Below are 15,497 nucleotides of genomic sequence, written 5' to 3'. Positions count from 1 at the left end.
ATCATCTAATATTGTAAAGATGCATTACAATTATACCTAAAGGTAATATTGCAGGAAAACATTAGTACTTTCAGCAAGTATATATATCTTGAACATTAGAATATTTTCAATGCAGTTGCACTGGAATGTTTAGACTATTTGTTGTAAACAAGAACAATGTGCAATCTTAAAACAAAAATATGTCCTGTTTTAGAGTTGATCATTTATTTGACTTCCCAGTGGTGTATTTTACAATGAATACTATTTCAAAGATAGATATATTTTAAAGGTGCTGACAACCTTAGTGTGCTGCTGGCTACCCTGCAGACAAGTTCAAATCTAGATTAACCCACACACAATTGAAGGAAACACACAATTCCTTTACAACCATGTCTTACTCTCAAGAATAATTTATGTACACTGTGCATTTGTCATTTTGAACTAGTTATCAAAAACCGGCTTGAACACAGTTGAGCCATTTTTCATGCACATATTGGTTATAGAACTGAGCAAGAGTGTACAGCCATTACCATGATATGAGATAAGCTCCTTGTTCTGGTTGCACAACACAAACATGTCATCCTCCAAAGTGATAAAGTTTAGATACTGATCAAATACCTGGAAAAATAAATAGGAGAAAATTGGAAGCAATGTGAAAATATTGTTCCAAAGCTGCACATTGACATAAATTTGTTAATGATTGACTGACATAGATGATTCACCATGTTGGATCAAACTTTAGGTTGCTACTTTCATTTCCAATACGAATGTTTTTGTCATATGCTAATTATAGTAATGAATTCACATCCTGGGTTTTACTTTCAAACTACTTTTGAGTTGTAAAGCAAAACTGCCTTTCCAGTGTAAAATAGCAAGTTGTAAAACTGTACATCTGCATTTTTAAACATCACACAACATGTGACAATGACTTAAATTCACACAAATTAAACATTTTTATTATAAAGCCATCACTTACTTTATTTATTTTTAACTTGAAAACATTTGAGCTCTCAAGCATAGTTGTTCTTAACATACATTAAATTACAGAATCTTAATTAATGTTATCATGATTTTCAAATGTATTGGAACTAAGCCCAAAGAAACACAATACAATAGTATCTATTTGTTTAGTCATCTTATCTAGTTAACATCTAATTCATTGAGATCATATAGTTGATACAAAATATATTATAAGCATTTGTCATGTACCTTATTCCACAATGGTAGCTATATTTCACTGCTAGATTTATTATTTATGTTAATTGTCACCCCCATATAAATGATATCCTATGGGGTTTTAGTGGTGGAATGCTGTTCAGTTTTGGTTTCCTAAGCTGCGCCAAGTCTTCATCTGAGAGTTGCTTTATACTGATGATCTTGCATTAACATTCCCTACTGAAGAATATCTGAAGAGGTATGGTGGCTCAGTGGTTAGCACTACTGCCTCACAGCTCCAGGGACCTGGGTTTAATTCCAGCCTTGGGCGACTGTGGAGTTTGCATGTTCTCTGCGTCAGGTGCTGCAGTTTTCTCCCACAGTCCATCGATGTGCAGGTTAAGTGGACTTACTATGCTAAATTGCCTCAAAGCTTTCAGCAATGTGCAGGTTAGGTGGGTTAACTATGGTAAATATGGCAGACTGGGCCTGCTGAGTCACTCCTGGAGATGCATAACAGAGTTGACCATAAGGCCATAAGATATAGAGCAGAATTTGGCCCACTGAGCTTGCTTCGCCATTCAATCATAGCTTAACTATTTCTCAAACCCATACTATTGTCTTCTCCCAAAAACCTTTGATCACCTTACCAATCAAGAACCTATATATCTCAGTCTTAAACACACTCAATGACTTGCCTCCACAGCCTTCTGTGGCAATCAGTTCCACAGATTAATCACCCTCTAGTGTAAGAAATTCCTCCTCAACTCAGAAGGGTTGTCCCTTCATTCTGAGGCTGTAACCTCGTGTCCCAGTCTCTCCTGCTAGTGGGAGCATCTTCTCCACTCTATCCAGACCTCTCAATATCCTGTAAGTTTCAATCAGATCCCTCTACTCCTTCTAAATTCTACTGAATAAAGACTCAGAGTTCTCAACCTCTCCTCATATGTCAAGCCCTTCTGTCATCCCTAGGATCATTCTTGCAAATCTCCTCTGGACCCACTTCAATGTTAACACATCTTTCCTTAGATATGGGGCCCCACATTGCTCACAATATTTCAAAGTAGACAAGCAGGAGGCTGGAAAAACACGGCAAGCCAGGCAGCATCAGGAGGTGCATAGTCGATGTTTCGGGTGTAACCCTTCTTCAGGACTGGGGGTCAGTGTGGGGGGAGCTGCGGATAAAGGGGAAAGCGGGGACAGGGTGGTGAACTGAGGATAGGTGAAGACAGGTAGAGGGTATGACCCTAACTGGTCAATGGGAGGAATGAATCCAGATGGTAGCAGGGAGTCGGGGCATGGGGAGGGAGGCTATTGAAATTAGAGAACTCAATGTTGAGTCCTCTGGGCTATTTCAAAAGCAGTTTTTAGCCCTATATATAAGGAAAGAAAGCTGTCATATTGCCAACAACTTTAGTTGTGTGTTTTCATAATATAAGCTTTCATGTAAAATTTAATGGTCCTTAATTCATCAAATCGCTATTTACATGTTATGAGCCTGATCATTCAGTACCTAATCAGTCCTATACATTTTGATTAGGTGAAATTAGAGCAACGCAATTCAAGAGTGATATCAGAAAGAAGTTCACACAACACGTAGTAGATCCTGGAACACTTTCCTTTAAAATCTGTTGTTGCTAGATCAATTGATCATTTCAAAATTGACATAGATTTTTGTTAGCTAAAAGGATTACAGAACAATTCACCTGCCAGACTCTTGAAATTGTACAATTTTAGTCTTCTATATTTCTTGAGACATTTCCAGAGTACTTGACTTCCAGATGTCTTATGAATAAGACAAATAAAACATACTTCAATACTACTTCTCCTTGCTAAGCATCCCACTGCATGTCATTATTTAATGAATAAATTGTAGTACCAATGAACAATGGTGTACTTTAGGTTATATAACCGGATTCTCTTTTGAGATGCCTGAATCCCAGGAGCCAGAGACAGTTATAGATTACAGCCATAGGGAGGTAGTTACTCCTAGAAATGTACTTGAGAAGTAGAATAAAAAAGGAAATGAGTAGCAAGCTACAAAATGCAAAAGAATAATTAAAAAGCAGAAGGAAACAGAGTGGGTATTCTACAATTAGAATACCTTTATAAACATAGGCAAAGCTGTAAAGTATAAAAGTATTAAAGTACAAACTAGAAGACCATGATATTTCTACAGTGGCACAATCTGTAAATCACAGTTAATCTGCAGAGCAGTAGACGTGATTTATATGAACGTCACTAAGATGTTCGACAAGGTTCCCCATGGGAAACTGGTGAGCAAGGTTAGATCTCATGGAATTAGCCATGAGAATTAGCCATTTGGATACAGAACTGGTTCAAAGGTAGAAGACAGAGGGTGGTGGTGGAGGGTTATTTTTAAGATTGGAGGCCTGTGACCAGTGGAGTGCCACAAGGATTGTTGCTGGGTCCACTACATTTCGTCGTTTATATAAATGATTTGAATATGAGCTTAAGAGGAATGGTTAGTAAGTTTGCTGATTACATGTAAATTGGAGGTGTAGAGGTCAGCAAAGGAGGTTACCTCGGATTACAACAGGATCTTGATCAGATGAGCCAATGGGCAGAGAAGTGGCAGATGGAGTTTAATTTAGAAAATGCGAGGTGCTGCATTTTGGGAAAGCAAATCTTAGCAGGATTTATATACTTAATGGCCAGGTCCTGGGGGCGTGGTGCTGAACAGACAGACCTTGGAGTGCAGGTTCATAACTCCGTGAAAGTGGAGTCACAGGCAGATAGGATAGTGAAGAAGGCGTTTGGTTTGCTTTCCCTTATTGGTCAGAGTATTGAGTACAGACATTGGGAGGTCATGTTGCAGCTGTACAGGACATTGGTTAGGCCACTGTTGGAATATTGCGAGCAATTCTGTCTCCTTCCTATCGGAAGGATGTTGTGAAACTTGAAAAAGTTCAGAAAATATTTACAAGGATGTTACCAGGGTTGGAGGATGTGAGCTGTAGGGAGAGGTTGAATTGGCTGTTTTCCCTGGAGCGTCAGAGGCTCAGTGGTGACCTTATAGAGGTTTATAAAATCATGAGGGGCATGGATATGGTAAATATACAAGGTCTTTCTCCTGGGGTGGGGAAGTCCAGAACTAGATGGCATAGGTTTAGGGCGAGAGGGTGGTTGCACGTGTGTAATAGGCTGTCAAAGGAGGTGATGGAGGCTAATACAAATGCAACATTTAAAAGGCATCAGGACGGTTATATGAATAAGAAGGGTTTGGAGAGATATGGGCCAGGCGCTAGCTGGTGGGACTAGATTGGGTTGGGATATCTGCTCGGCATGGACGAGTTGGACCGAAGGGTCTGTTTCAGTGCTGTACCACTTTCTAGGACTCTATTACCTAGAAAACCTGGGGAGGCGATTGCCATATTACAAGACTATTATCTAAAGAAACCCAGGTAACACTCTGGGGACCCAGTGAGAATCCTGCCACAGCCGATGAAGGAACTTAAATTCATTTTTTAAAAATCTGCAACTAGGAGTCGAGTGACGACCATGAAAAATCCATCTGGTTCCCTAATGTACTTCAGTGAAGGAGATTACTGTCTTTACTAGGTCTGGCCAGCAACTGACTCCAGATCTACAGCAATGTAGCTTTGACTCTTAATTACCTCCTGTGTAATTTGGGTTGTGCAACAAATGCTGATCTAGCGAGTGATGCCTGAATCCCAGGAGCCAGAGACAGTTAACGATTACAGCCATAGGGAGGTAGTTACTCCTAGAAATGAAGATACTTGGGTGACTTTTAAAAGGGGTAAGTAGTAGTAAGTGCAGGAATCCCCTGTGGTCGATCCCCTCAATAACATGTATACCGGTTTGGATCCTGTTGGTGGGGAGACTTACAAGGGGTAAGCCATGGGGTGTAGGTCTCTGCCAGAGACTATCCCTGTTGCTCAGAAAGGGGGTGGGGGGGGGTGGGGAAGAGGAATACATCAGTAGTCACTGGGGATTTCATAGTTAGGGGGACAGGTAGGAATTCTGTGGGAACGAGAGAGACTCACGGTCGGTGTGTTGCCTCCCAGGTGCCAGGGTCTGTGATATTTCATGATCCTTAAGGGGGAGGGGGAGCAGCCCCTAGTCGTGGTCCACATAGGCACCAATGACACAGGTAAGAAAAGGGATGAGGATGAAAGGCAGAAATTCAGGGAGCTGGGGTGGAAGCGTAGAGCTAGAACAAACAGAATTATTATCTCTGTTTTTTTACCTGTGCCAAATGCTAGCAAGGCGAGGAATAGGGAGAGAGCAGTTGAACACGTGGCTACAGGGAATGGTGCAGGAGAGAAGAATTCAGATACTTGGATAATTAGGGTTCTTTCTGGGGTAGGTGGTACCTCGACAAACAGGATGGTCTCCACCTAAAACGGGGGGGTTTGATTTGTGAATGCTTTTTGGGAGAGTTTAAACTAATTCAGCAGGGGGATGGGAACCTGAATTGTAGCTCATGTACAGAATGCTGAGAGTAGTGAGGTCAGAAATAAGGTTTCAAGGTTGCAAAAGTATACCGGCAAGCAGGAAGGTTGTTTGAAGTGTGTCTACTTCAACGCCAGGAGCATCCGGAATAAGATGGGTGAACTGGCAACATGGGTTGGTACCTGGCACTTCAATGTTGTGGCCATTTCGGAGACATGGATAGAGTAGGGACAGGTTGTTGCAGGTTCTGGGGTTTAGATGTTTCAGAAGGATCAGGGAATGTGGTAAAAGAAGGGGAGATGTGACATTGCTAGTCAAAGACAGTATTACGGTGGCAGAAAGGACATTAGATTAAGACTCATCTACTGAGATAGTATGTGGTCAGTTTAGAAACAGGAAAGGACAGGTCACCCTGTTGGGAGTTTTCTATCGGCCTCTGAAAAGTTCCAGAGGTGTAGGGGAAAGGATTACAAAGATGATTTTGGATAGGAATGAGAGTAACAGTGTAGTTGTTATGGGGAACTTTAACTTTCCAAATATTGACTGGAAACGCTATAGTTCGAGTACTTTAGATGGGTCAGCTTTTGTCCAATGTGTGCATGAGGGTTTCCTAGCGCAGCATGTAGATAGGCCAACAAAAGGTGAGGCCACATTGAATTTGGTACAGGACCGGTGTTAGATTTGGAGGTAGGTGAGCACTTTGGTGATAGTGACCACAATTCGATTATATTTACTTTAACAATGGAAAGGGATGGATAGATATATATTGTAGGCAAGACATTTAGCGGGGTGAAAGGCAATTATGATGCAATTAGGCGAGATTTAGGATGCATAGGCTGGGGAAGGAAACTGCAGGGGATGGGCACAACTGAAGTGTGGAGCTTGTTCAAGCAACAGCTACTGCATATCCTTGATCAGTGTGCACCTGTCAGGCAGGGAGGAAGTGGTTCAGTAAGGGAACCGTGGTTTACTAAAAAGCTGAATCTCTTGTCAAGAGGAAGAAGGAGGCTTAAATAACGATGAGACATGAAGGCTCAGTTAGAGCGCTTGAGAATTACAAGTTAACCAGTATGGATCTAAAGAGAGAGCTAAGAGGAGCCAAGAGGGGACATGGCAGGTAGGATCAAGGAAAACCCTAAAGCTTTCCTTGAAGGTGTGTCAGGAATAAAAGAATGATTAGGATAAGATTGGGGCCAATCAAGGACAGTAGTGGGAAGCTGTGCATGGAATCTGAAGAGATAGGTGAGGCGTTAAATGAATATTTTTTGTCAGTATTCACACAGGAAAAAAGACAATGTTGTCGAGGGGAATACTGAAATACAGGCTATTAGGCGAGACGGGTTGAGGTACATAAGGAGGTGTTAGCATTTCTGGCAAGTGTGAAAATAGATAAGTCCCCTGGGCAGGATGGGATTTATCCCAGGATTCTCTGGGAAGTTATGGAGGAGACTACAGAATCTTTGGCTTTGATCTTTATACCATCATTGTCTACAGAATTAGTGCCAGAAGACTGAAGGACAGTAAATGTTGTCCCCTTGTTCAAGAAGGCGAGTAGAGACAACCCAGGTAATTATAGACCAGTGAGCCTTAATTCTGTTGTGGGCAAAGTTTTGGAAAGGATGGTAAGAAACAGGTTTTATAATAATCTAGAAAGAAATAATTTGATTAGGGATAGTCAACACGGTTTTGTGAAGGGTAGGTCATGCCTCACAAACCTTAGTGAGTTCTTTGTGAAGGTGACCAAACAGGTGGATGAGGGTAAAGCAGTTGATGTGATGTATGTGAATTTCAGTAAGATGTTTAATAAGGTTCCCCACAGTAGGCTATTACTGAAAATACGGAGGCATGGGATTGACGGTGATCTAGCGGTTTGGATCAGAAATTGGCTAGCTGTAAGAAGACAGAGGGTGGTGGTTGTTGGGAAATGTTCATTCTGGAGTTCAGTTACTAGTGGATCAGTTTTGGGGCCACTGCTGTTTGTCATCTTTATAAATGACCTGGATGAGGGTGTAGAAGGATGGGTTAGTAAATTTGAGGATGACACTGAAGTCGGTGCAGTTGTGTTCATTGTGGAAGGATGTTGCAGATTACAGAGGGATATCGATAAGCTGCAGAGCTGGGCTGAGAAGTGGCAAATGGAGTTTAATGCAAAAAAGTGTGAAGCGATTCACTTTGGAAGGAGTAACAGGAACACAGAGTACTGGGCTAATGGTAAGATTCTTGGTAGTGAGGAGGAGCACAGAAATCTTGGTGTCCATGTGCATAGATCCCTGAAAGTTGTCAACCAGGTTGATAGGGTTGTTAAGAAGGCATATGGTGTGTTAGCTTTTATTGGTAGAGGAATTGAGTTTCAGAGCCATGAGGTCATGTTGCAGCTGTACAAAACTCTGGTATGGCCACACTTGAAGTATTGCCTACAGTTCTGGTTGCCACGTTATAGGAAGGATGTGGAAGCATTGAAAAGAGTGCAGAGGAGATTGATCAGATGTTGCCTGGTATGGAGGAAAGATCTTATGAGGACAAGCTGAGGGACCTGAGGCTGTTTTCATTAGAGAGAAGAAGGTTAAGAGGTGACTTAATAGAAGCATACAAGATGATCAGAAGGTTAGATAGGGTGGACAGTGAAAGACTTTTTCCACTGATAGTGATGGCTAGCACGAGGGGACACAGCTTTAAATTGAGGGGTGTTCAATATAAAACAGATGTCTGACATAGGTTCTTTACTCAGACAGTAGTAAGGAATACTCTGCCTGCAACAGTAGTGGACTCGCCAAGGTTCAGGACATTTAAATGGTCATTTGATAAACATATGGATGAAAATAGAATAGTGTAGATTAGATGGGCTTTACATTGGTCTCACAGGTAGGCGCAACATCGAGGGCCGAAGGGTCTATATTGCACTGTAATGTTCTATGTTCTAAATTAATAAAAACAAAATTTAAAAATTCAACCTGCACTGATTGAGATTCTGCATCATTTATTTTTCTCTGTCCCCAATATTATTCAAATATCTACCCTCCTCAGCTTTCAGGGTTTTAAATAAAGGGATTTAGTTATTCATGTATTCACTCCAAAAGTTTAAGGCTACACTACAGACTCAGCACTCACACAGTCACTTGAGGAAAAGAAAAGGTAAAGAGAATAATGCGCTTTTTGCAAGTCACAAGCAAAAGATTGGTTCATAGTTCAAGCTTTTGGCATATTCTGGATGTAAAGCACACATTCCATGCCTGATGAAAAGGTGTTTGCACCCTTGAAGGGTAGTCTTGCAGAATTCAACTGTCAGAGTTACACATTAGGACGACTGTAGAATATCCCTGAAGAAATGGGATTTTCAACAGATTAAAATTCTAGTTAATTATTGTTTCATTGTTAGAGCATTTGTTTTCTGTACTGGTGGGCTTGAACTGGAACAGGCTAGAAACAGAGATATAGTTTCCAGCTCTTCAAAGACATATATGTCACTACCTTGTCTGCTGCTGTACACAGATTGACTTGGTTTCTTCCTGATTCTTGGAATAAAAGAAACCTCATAGAGTCATAGAGATGTACAGCATGGAAACAGACCCTTCGGTCCAACCTGTCCATGCTGACCAGATATCCTAACCCAATCTGTCATCTGAAGACATTTTTTAAACAGGTGCCTGCCAGCTCCAACACCTGATCAATACTTGTGGGGAAAAAAGGCAGAAAGTAAACTTATATTCTGACGAAGAGTCACCAGACTCAAAACATTAACCCTGCTTTCTTCCCACAGATGCTGACAGACCTGCTGAGTTTCACCAGCAATTTCTGTTTCTGTTTCCGATCTCCAACATCCACAGTTCATTGTTTTATTTATCTAATCAATACTTCTACTGTTCATCTGGAATGGCTGGAAGTCCAATTTCATTGCTACACAATGGGAAACGGGTGGCTTATTCACACCTACTTATGATGAATCATTCCTACTCTTTATTCATTTTCAAACTTGGAAATACAAAGTCTGTACATAAGTTTTGGCTAAGTCTACAGATGTCACAGATATGAATTCCGCAAATATCTGCTGTCTTGGTAGGCATATTCAAGGGAAGTAATTTGACTATAATCACTCCATGAGGAGGCTGAGATATCTTTGAGTCTCTGCAGACATTCTGAGTCAACTACCTCCAACAGCATCTTAAGAATGTCTATTTTTTTAAAAAATTACTTGCAGAAGAAGCAAATATAGATCATATTTTAAGTTAAAGACAGGACACTGGGCTAACACATTAATGACAATTTGTCAACCTGAAAGTGACCCATTTGTCCTGACTCTGTGTCCTAACAGTCAACCCATTCTCTATCTATACTAATATACACGGTGCTGAAAATGTGTTGCTGGAAAAGCGCAACAGGTCAGGCAGCATCCAAGGAACAGGAGAATCGACGTTTTGGGCATAAGCCCTTCTTCAGGAATGAGGAAAGTGTGTCCAGCAGGCTAAGATAAAAGGTAGGGAGGAGGGACTTGGGGGAGGGGCTTTGGAAATGCGATAGGTGGAGAGAGGTCAAGGTGAGGGTGATAGGCCGGAGTGGGGTGGGGGCGGAGAGGTCAGGAAGAAGATTGCAGGTTAGGAAGGCGGTGCTGAGTTCGAGGGATTTGACTGAGACAAGATGGGGGGAGGGGAAATGAGGAAACTGGAGAAATCTGAGTTCATCCCTTGTGGTTGGAGGGTTCCCAGGCAGAAGATGAGGCGCTCTTCCTCCAACCGTCGTGTTGCCATGGTCTGGCGATGGAGGAGTCCAAGGACCTGCATGTCCTTGGTGGAGTGGGAGGGGGAGTTAAAGTGTTGGGCTACGGGGTGGTTGGGTTGGTTGGTCTGGGTGTCCCAGAGGTGTTCTCTGAAATGTTCCGCAAGTAGGCTGTCTGTCTCCCCAATATAGAGGAGGCCACATCGGGTGCAGCAGATGCAATAGATGATGTGTATGGAGGTGCAGGTGAATTTGTGGCGGATATGGAAGTGTCCCTTGGGGCCTTGGAGGGAAGTAAGGGGGGAGGTGTGGGCGCAGGTTTTGCGCCCACGGTGCCCTTTACACGGTGACCTTTAATTCTGTGTACCTGTCTTTTGTACTACCTCATCGATCAAGTGTCTTTGGAAATGCAAATACATTCCATCATTTGCTCCTCTTTATCTACTGTACTTGTTACATCACCAAGAATGCTAATGAATTGATGAAGCATAATTTCCTCACATAAAACCATGTTGACTCTACTTATTGTAGATTTTCTAAATGTTCTGCTATATCTTCCTAAATAACTATTCCAGCATTGTCCCAATGAAAGATATTTTGTTAACTGGCTCATAGTTCATGGCTATTTTCCCCTCTTTTTCTGAACACAGTTGTTATCTCTGCAGTTTTTCAAACTACAGGAGTTTTCCAGAATCTCTGGATGACAATACTTAAAATAGGAAATCAAGAGTGGAAAATGTTCTATGCATCAGAAATTTGCATTCTGATATATAAATCAATTTACAACTAATATATTTCAGCCCAAATTAATAATTTGATAACTTCCATAATTAAGTCATATAGTAGATACAGCTGTATGTGATTTTATCAATGTGATTAAGTTGCACAAATGTTATAACAAAACTAAAATATTAACCTTGCTGTATAGTGAACATTACTCAACCGTAGCCAGCACATCATTTGATTCAATTACATATTCTAATTTTAGTCTCTCAGCCTTAAAAAATGTAAATGGCAATTGTGTGGAGCTAGGTGATCAGAAACTGATTGCACCAAACAAATTGCCATGGAGACACAGCTACATATTTCATTTAACAGCATAAAAGAAACCGTCCTATTATTTTGATTAGCAACTCATGCTTGACCCACTGAAACAAATGTTAACAGATTTGGCCCACAAAAGATGAACAAAACTGCAAGCAATACACTCAAGACTTAGGATTCACAGCTGAACAGCTTCCAAATGGAAATTTTACAAGGCAAATACCAACATACATGAAAAGAGATATCTTGGATTTAAACCATTATGTTTCCATACTACTTTAAGCCCAGGAAATAAACAAGTGAGAAGGTCACACCAAAGCATCAAGTTTTGAGCTGATAAAACAAACTTACCTTGGCAATTTGAGACACTGCATTAGTACTCAAAGCTGCACTAGCAATGTCTTCAAGTTTACTCCTTGAAATTGCTGAGATGAAGTTTAAGTAATAAGACTCATAAAGCTGGTTCCGAAGATCCTACAAAAATAAATTAGATTCTATACAAATTGTTACCGGAACCAAACTGAAATAGACATATAAATTTAATAGCAAGGTAAAAGTTTCAACATCAGTTAAAGTTTTACATCACAGAAACCATAAAAGCCACATTAATTACCTAATCATCTGTCAATTACCTGGCAAACTCGATCAACATTTTCTTCTGTTGGCATAACAAAATATATTGCTGGAACATCTGGAATAGGATCTCGATCAGAGTGTAACAGCCTGAAAAATTTATCTGCAATTTAAGATCAAACTACGTACTGTACTAAACATACTAAATATATCAAGAGAAAAGCATAGTTTTTTTAAAAATACAAATACTGGAAAATCAACATTTGCTTTTGCACAAAATATGTTTTATAAATATGCTCTCAAATCAAAATTCATGACTTGCTTTCAATAATATATATGCGTTAATGCATTAAACATAATAAAATGTCAAGAGTGACATCAATAAAAACATTTTTGACATCAAACCAAAGGAGGACAAATGCTGATAGATTGATCAAAAACGTAGGCTTTAGGGAGCATTTTAAGAGAGAGAGTTGGAGAAGGTTAGTGAGGGAATTTCAGAGCTTCTAACCAGGGCAAGTGAAAGCACAGCTACCAGTAGTGCAGTTTTTAAAATGAAAGATACGCAAATGCAAAAGTTGGAGGAGCTCAGATATTTCAAAAGATCATAATCCTGGAAGGGTCTGTACAGGCTTGCATAGATTTTTAAAAAAGCCTTAAACAATTTTAACATTGAGGTATTGTCAGATAACAAGCCACTGAATGTCAACAAGCAGAGGAGTGATGGATGAATGAGATCTGCACTGATTTAAGACAAAGCCAGCAGAGGTTTGGATGGCCAAAAGTATAGAAGTAGGGTAGAAGGTGGGAATCCTCTCAGGGCATCAATAAGACAGTCAAGAAATAACAATGGCATGGATGAGAATTTTAACAGAGCAGCTAAGGCAGGACTAGAGTCAAACAATGTCATGAAGGCAGCCAAAGACAGTCCTGGGATAGCAAAATATGATCAAATATTTTGCTCATATGATCAAATACAATATGGGTCAAACAAAATATAGAGCTGGTCATTCTACAGTAGTTGCCAGGGATAGAAATGTTGGACAGGGAACAGGATTGTGGTGGGAAACAAAGGTGTCATTTGTATTGCAGCTAGTTAACAAAATTCAAAACAACTTTCTGATTGATGTGCATCAATTTCAAATTAGAACCAGTTCCAATCAATCATGTAGAATTCTATAAATATATTTAGAAGTTTATTTCTAAATTGCTATTAATTCTGCTAGCTAAAAAAATAAAATACCAAGGATATTTGTTCCAATGGAAGTCAACTTAAAGCATTACCAAACAGGAAGGAATTTATTCTACATTTTACATTATTATTATCCATCATGATCTAGTTACATTTTAGAAGTTCAAGGTTAAATTCATCTTACAAGTGCAAAGTGATGCCCATGTCTCTCAATTCTTTCACAGACAACAATGGTGAAATGATGTCCTGACCAAATCGGTCATAAATCAGAATCTGCACAAGGAACAGCTATATTAGAAAAAGTAGATTTGCTGCTTTTATATAAATTATAGAATTCTCACAAAGAACTTCATTAATGTTAACAACTATCTTCTAGAAATGCATATGCTTGAAAGACAGGCAACTGAGAGTTCTTGGTTCAAAGGTCAATAAATCAACTTAAAATACAGCAAAGAGAAACAAACCTTTTAGAAACAAACAAAAAGTGCTGGACAGACCCATCAGATCTGACACCATCAGTGGAGACAGAAAAAATAGAGTTAATGTTTCGAGTCCTTTGTTACTTCTTCAGAACAATTCTAAAGAAGTCTTATCAGATGAACTGTTTTCAAAGTTTGGGAGAAGATTTGTAGCTCGGGTGCTCTTTGTTGTGGTTCTGTTTGCCGAGCTGGGAATTTGTGTTGCAGACGTTTCGTCCCCTGTCTAGGTGACATCCTCAGTGCTTGGGAGCCTCCTGTGAAGCGCTTCTGTGATGTTTCCTCCGGCATTTATAGTGATTTGTATCTGCCGCTTCCAGTTGTCAGTTCCAGCTGTCCACTGCAGTGGCCGACATATTGGGTCCAGGTCGATGTGCTTATTGATTGAATCTGTGGATGAGTGCCATGCCTCTAGGAATTCCCTGGCTGTTCTCTGTTTGGCTTGTCCTATAATAGTAGTAGCTGGAAATTCTTAGAGGCATGGCACTCATCCACAGATTCAATCAATAAGCACATCAACCTGGACCCAATATACCGACCACTGCAGCTGGAACTGACAACCGGAAGCGACAGATACAAATCATTATAAATGCCGGAGGAAACATCACAGAAGCACTTCACAGGAGGCTCCCAAGCACTGAGGATGTCACCTAGACAGGGGATGAAACGTCTACAACACAAATTCCCAGCTCGGTGAACAGAACCACAACAGATGAACTGCTTCTCTCTCCAGATGCCAGACTTGTAGTTTCTCCAGCATTTTCTGTTTTTATTTTAGATTTCCAGCAATTGCTGTATTTTGCTTTGATTTGACTCAACCTTTGTACTGGTAAAGAATACTGTTTTTCCAACTCAAACGGAATGTAACATTAATATTAATCTGTACTTTTGCACCATTTATTGTTTTGCAACCATTTTGAGGCTTTGCATAACGAAAACTTTGCGTACATGTTGTGTCAGATCTACAGTGATTCACTAATATTAGATTGGATTATCAGGGAGCAAATTTAAAAAGCTAACTTTGGAGCATTAGCAGGAAAAGTTATTTTTGATTACAACACATTTGCTAGAAATCTAGCTATTTCCTCACCTTCCATACAGGCTCTGTGGTGCTGTTTTTCACTGGAATGACATTGAAATTTAACATTCGCTTTAAAGCAGCTGTAAAATGAAACAAAATTCCAATCAATGGCCTCCACCTATGTATATTTAAAACTTAACTGTAACAATTGCCATTAAATTAAAGAAGGGAACCTGTCAACATACACAAATGATACCCAAAACCAAACTTAGAAATGATTTTCTACAAACAGTACAAAACATTACAAGAGGCTCTGCTTCCACTATCACCAATAACTTCTTAGTACAAGCAATTATTTTTGTGAAAGTTAGATAATTGAAGGATTGCATCCACTCATTTGATCTTGGAGATTTCCTTTCCTTACAATGTTTGTTTCAAGCTATTAAGGAAAAGTCTTATTCTTCCCCATCCACACATTTTGTAAAATACATAGTGTCACAAATAATAGTTATGCACCATTCAACAGGCAAACTACAGAACAATCCTTATAAAGTATTTCCACTAAGTCAATTTCCAAGACTGTTGGTGTTTCCTCAGTTAAAGTAATACTGACATTTTAAAACAAAAACTTTAGAGTAAAGAACTTTTGCCAATTTCAACGACTAACCATTTTATGAAGCCAGCTGCACACAAATACCTATCAGAAAGCTTTACAGATGCAGCATCACTAAAAATGACTAATTTCTTGTTTATCGAATCACCCAGTAACGAAAATTAATGTACGCATTACTGCATATTCAACTTATTTTAATGTAGGCTTTGATTTTACATTGCTTCATCACAATACATAAATTTCAATACAACAAAACTAGTGTTGAAGTCATAAAATGGAAATGGCAAAGGTTGATCA

General features: G+C 39.8%; 1 protein-coding gene across 3 annotated transcripts in view; it reads right to left on the bottom strand.

Annotated features, from left to right (window-relative positions):
* scfd1 (sec1 family domain containing 1) overlaps positions 1–15,497 on the bottom strand; it is a 160,810-nt gene that overhangs the window by 131,847 nt on the left and 13,466 nt on the right. For all 3 annotated transcript variants that reach the window (XM_043698046.2, XM_087990041.1, XM_087990040.1), the window contains exons 2-6: positions 14,657–14,727; positions 13,275–13,363; positions 11,958–12,048; positions 11,677–11,799; positions 510–597 (exon numbers count right to left, since the gene is read on the bottom strand). In XM_043698046.2, coding sequence (XP_043553981.1) covers positions 510–597; positions 11,677–11,799; positions 11,958–12,048; positions 13,275–13,363; positions 14,657–14,727 — 462 coding nt within the window. The remainder of the gene's footprint in view (positions 1–509; positions 598–11,676; positions 11,800–11,957; positions 12,049–13,274; positions 13,364–14,656; positions 14,728–15,497) is intronic.

The sequence above is a fragment of the Chiloscyllium plagiosum genome, unplaced genomic scaffold (assembly GCF_037043375.1).
Source record: "Chiloscyllium plagiosum isolate Xiang-an unplaced genomic scaffold, Cpla_swu_hap1 HiC_scaffold_8, whole genome shotgun sequence".
In the NCBI taxonomy this organism is placed as follows: domain Eukaryota; kingdom Metazoa; phylum Chordata; class Chondrichthyes; order Orectolobiformes; family Hemiscylliidae; genus Chiloscyllium; species Chiloscyllium plagiosum.
This window is presented reverse-complemented; position numbering and strand designations above follow the sequence as displayed.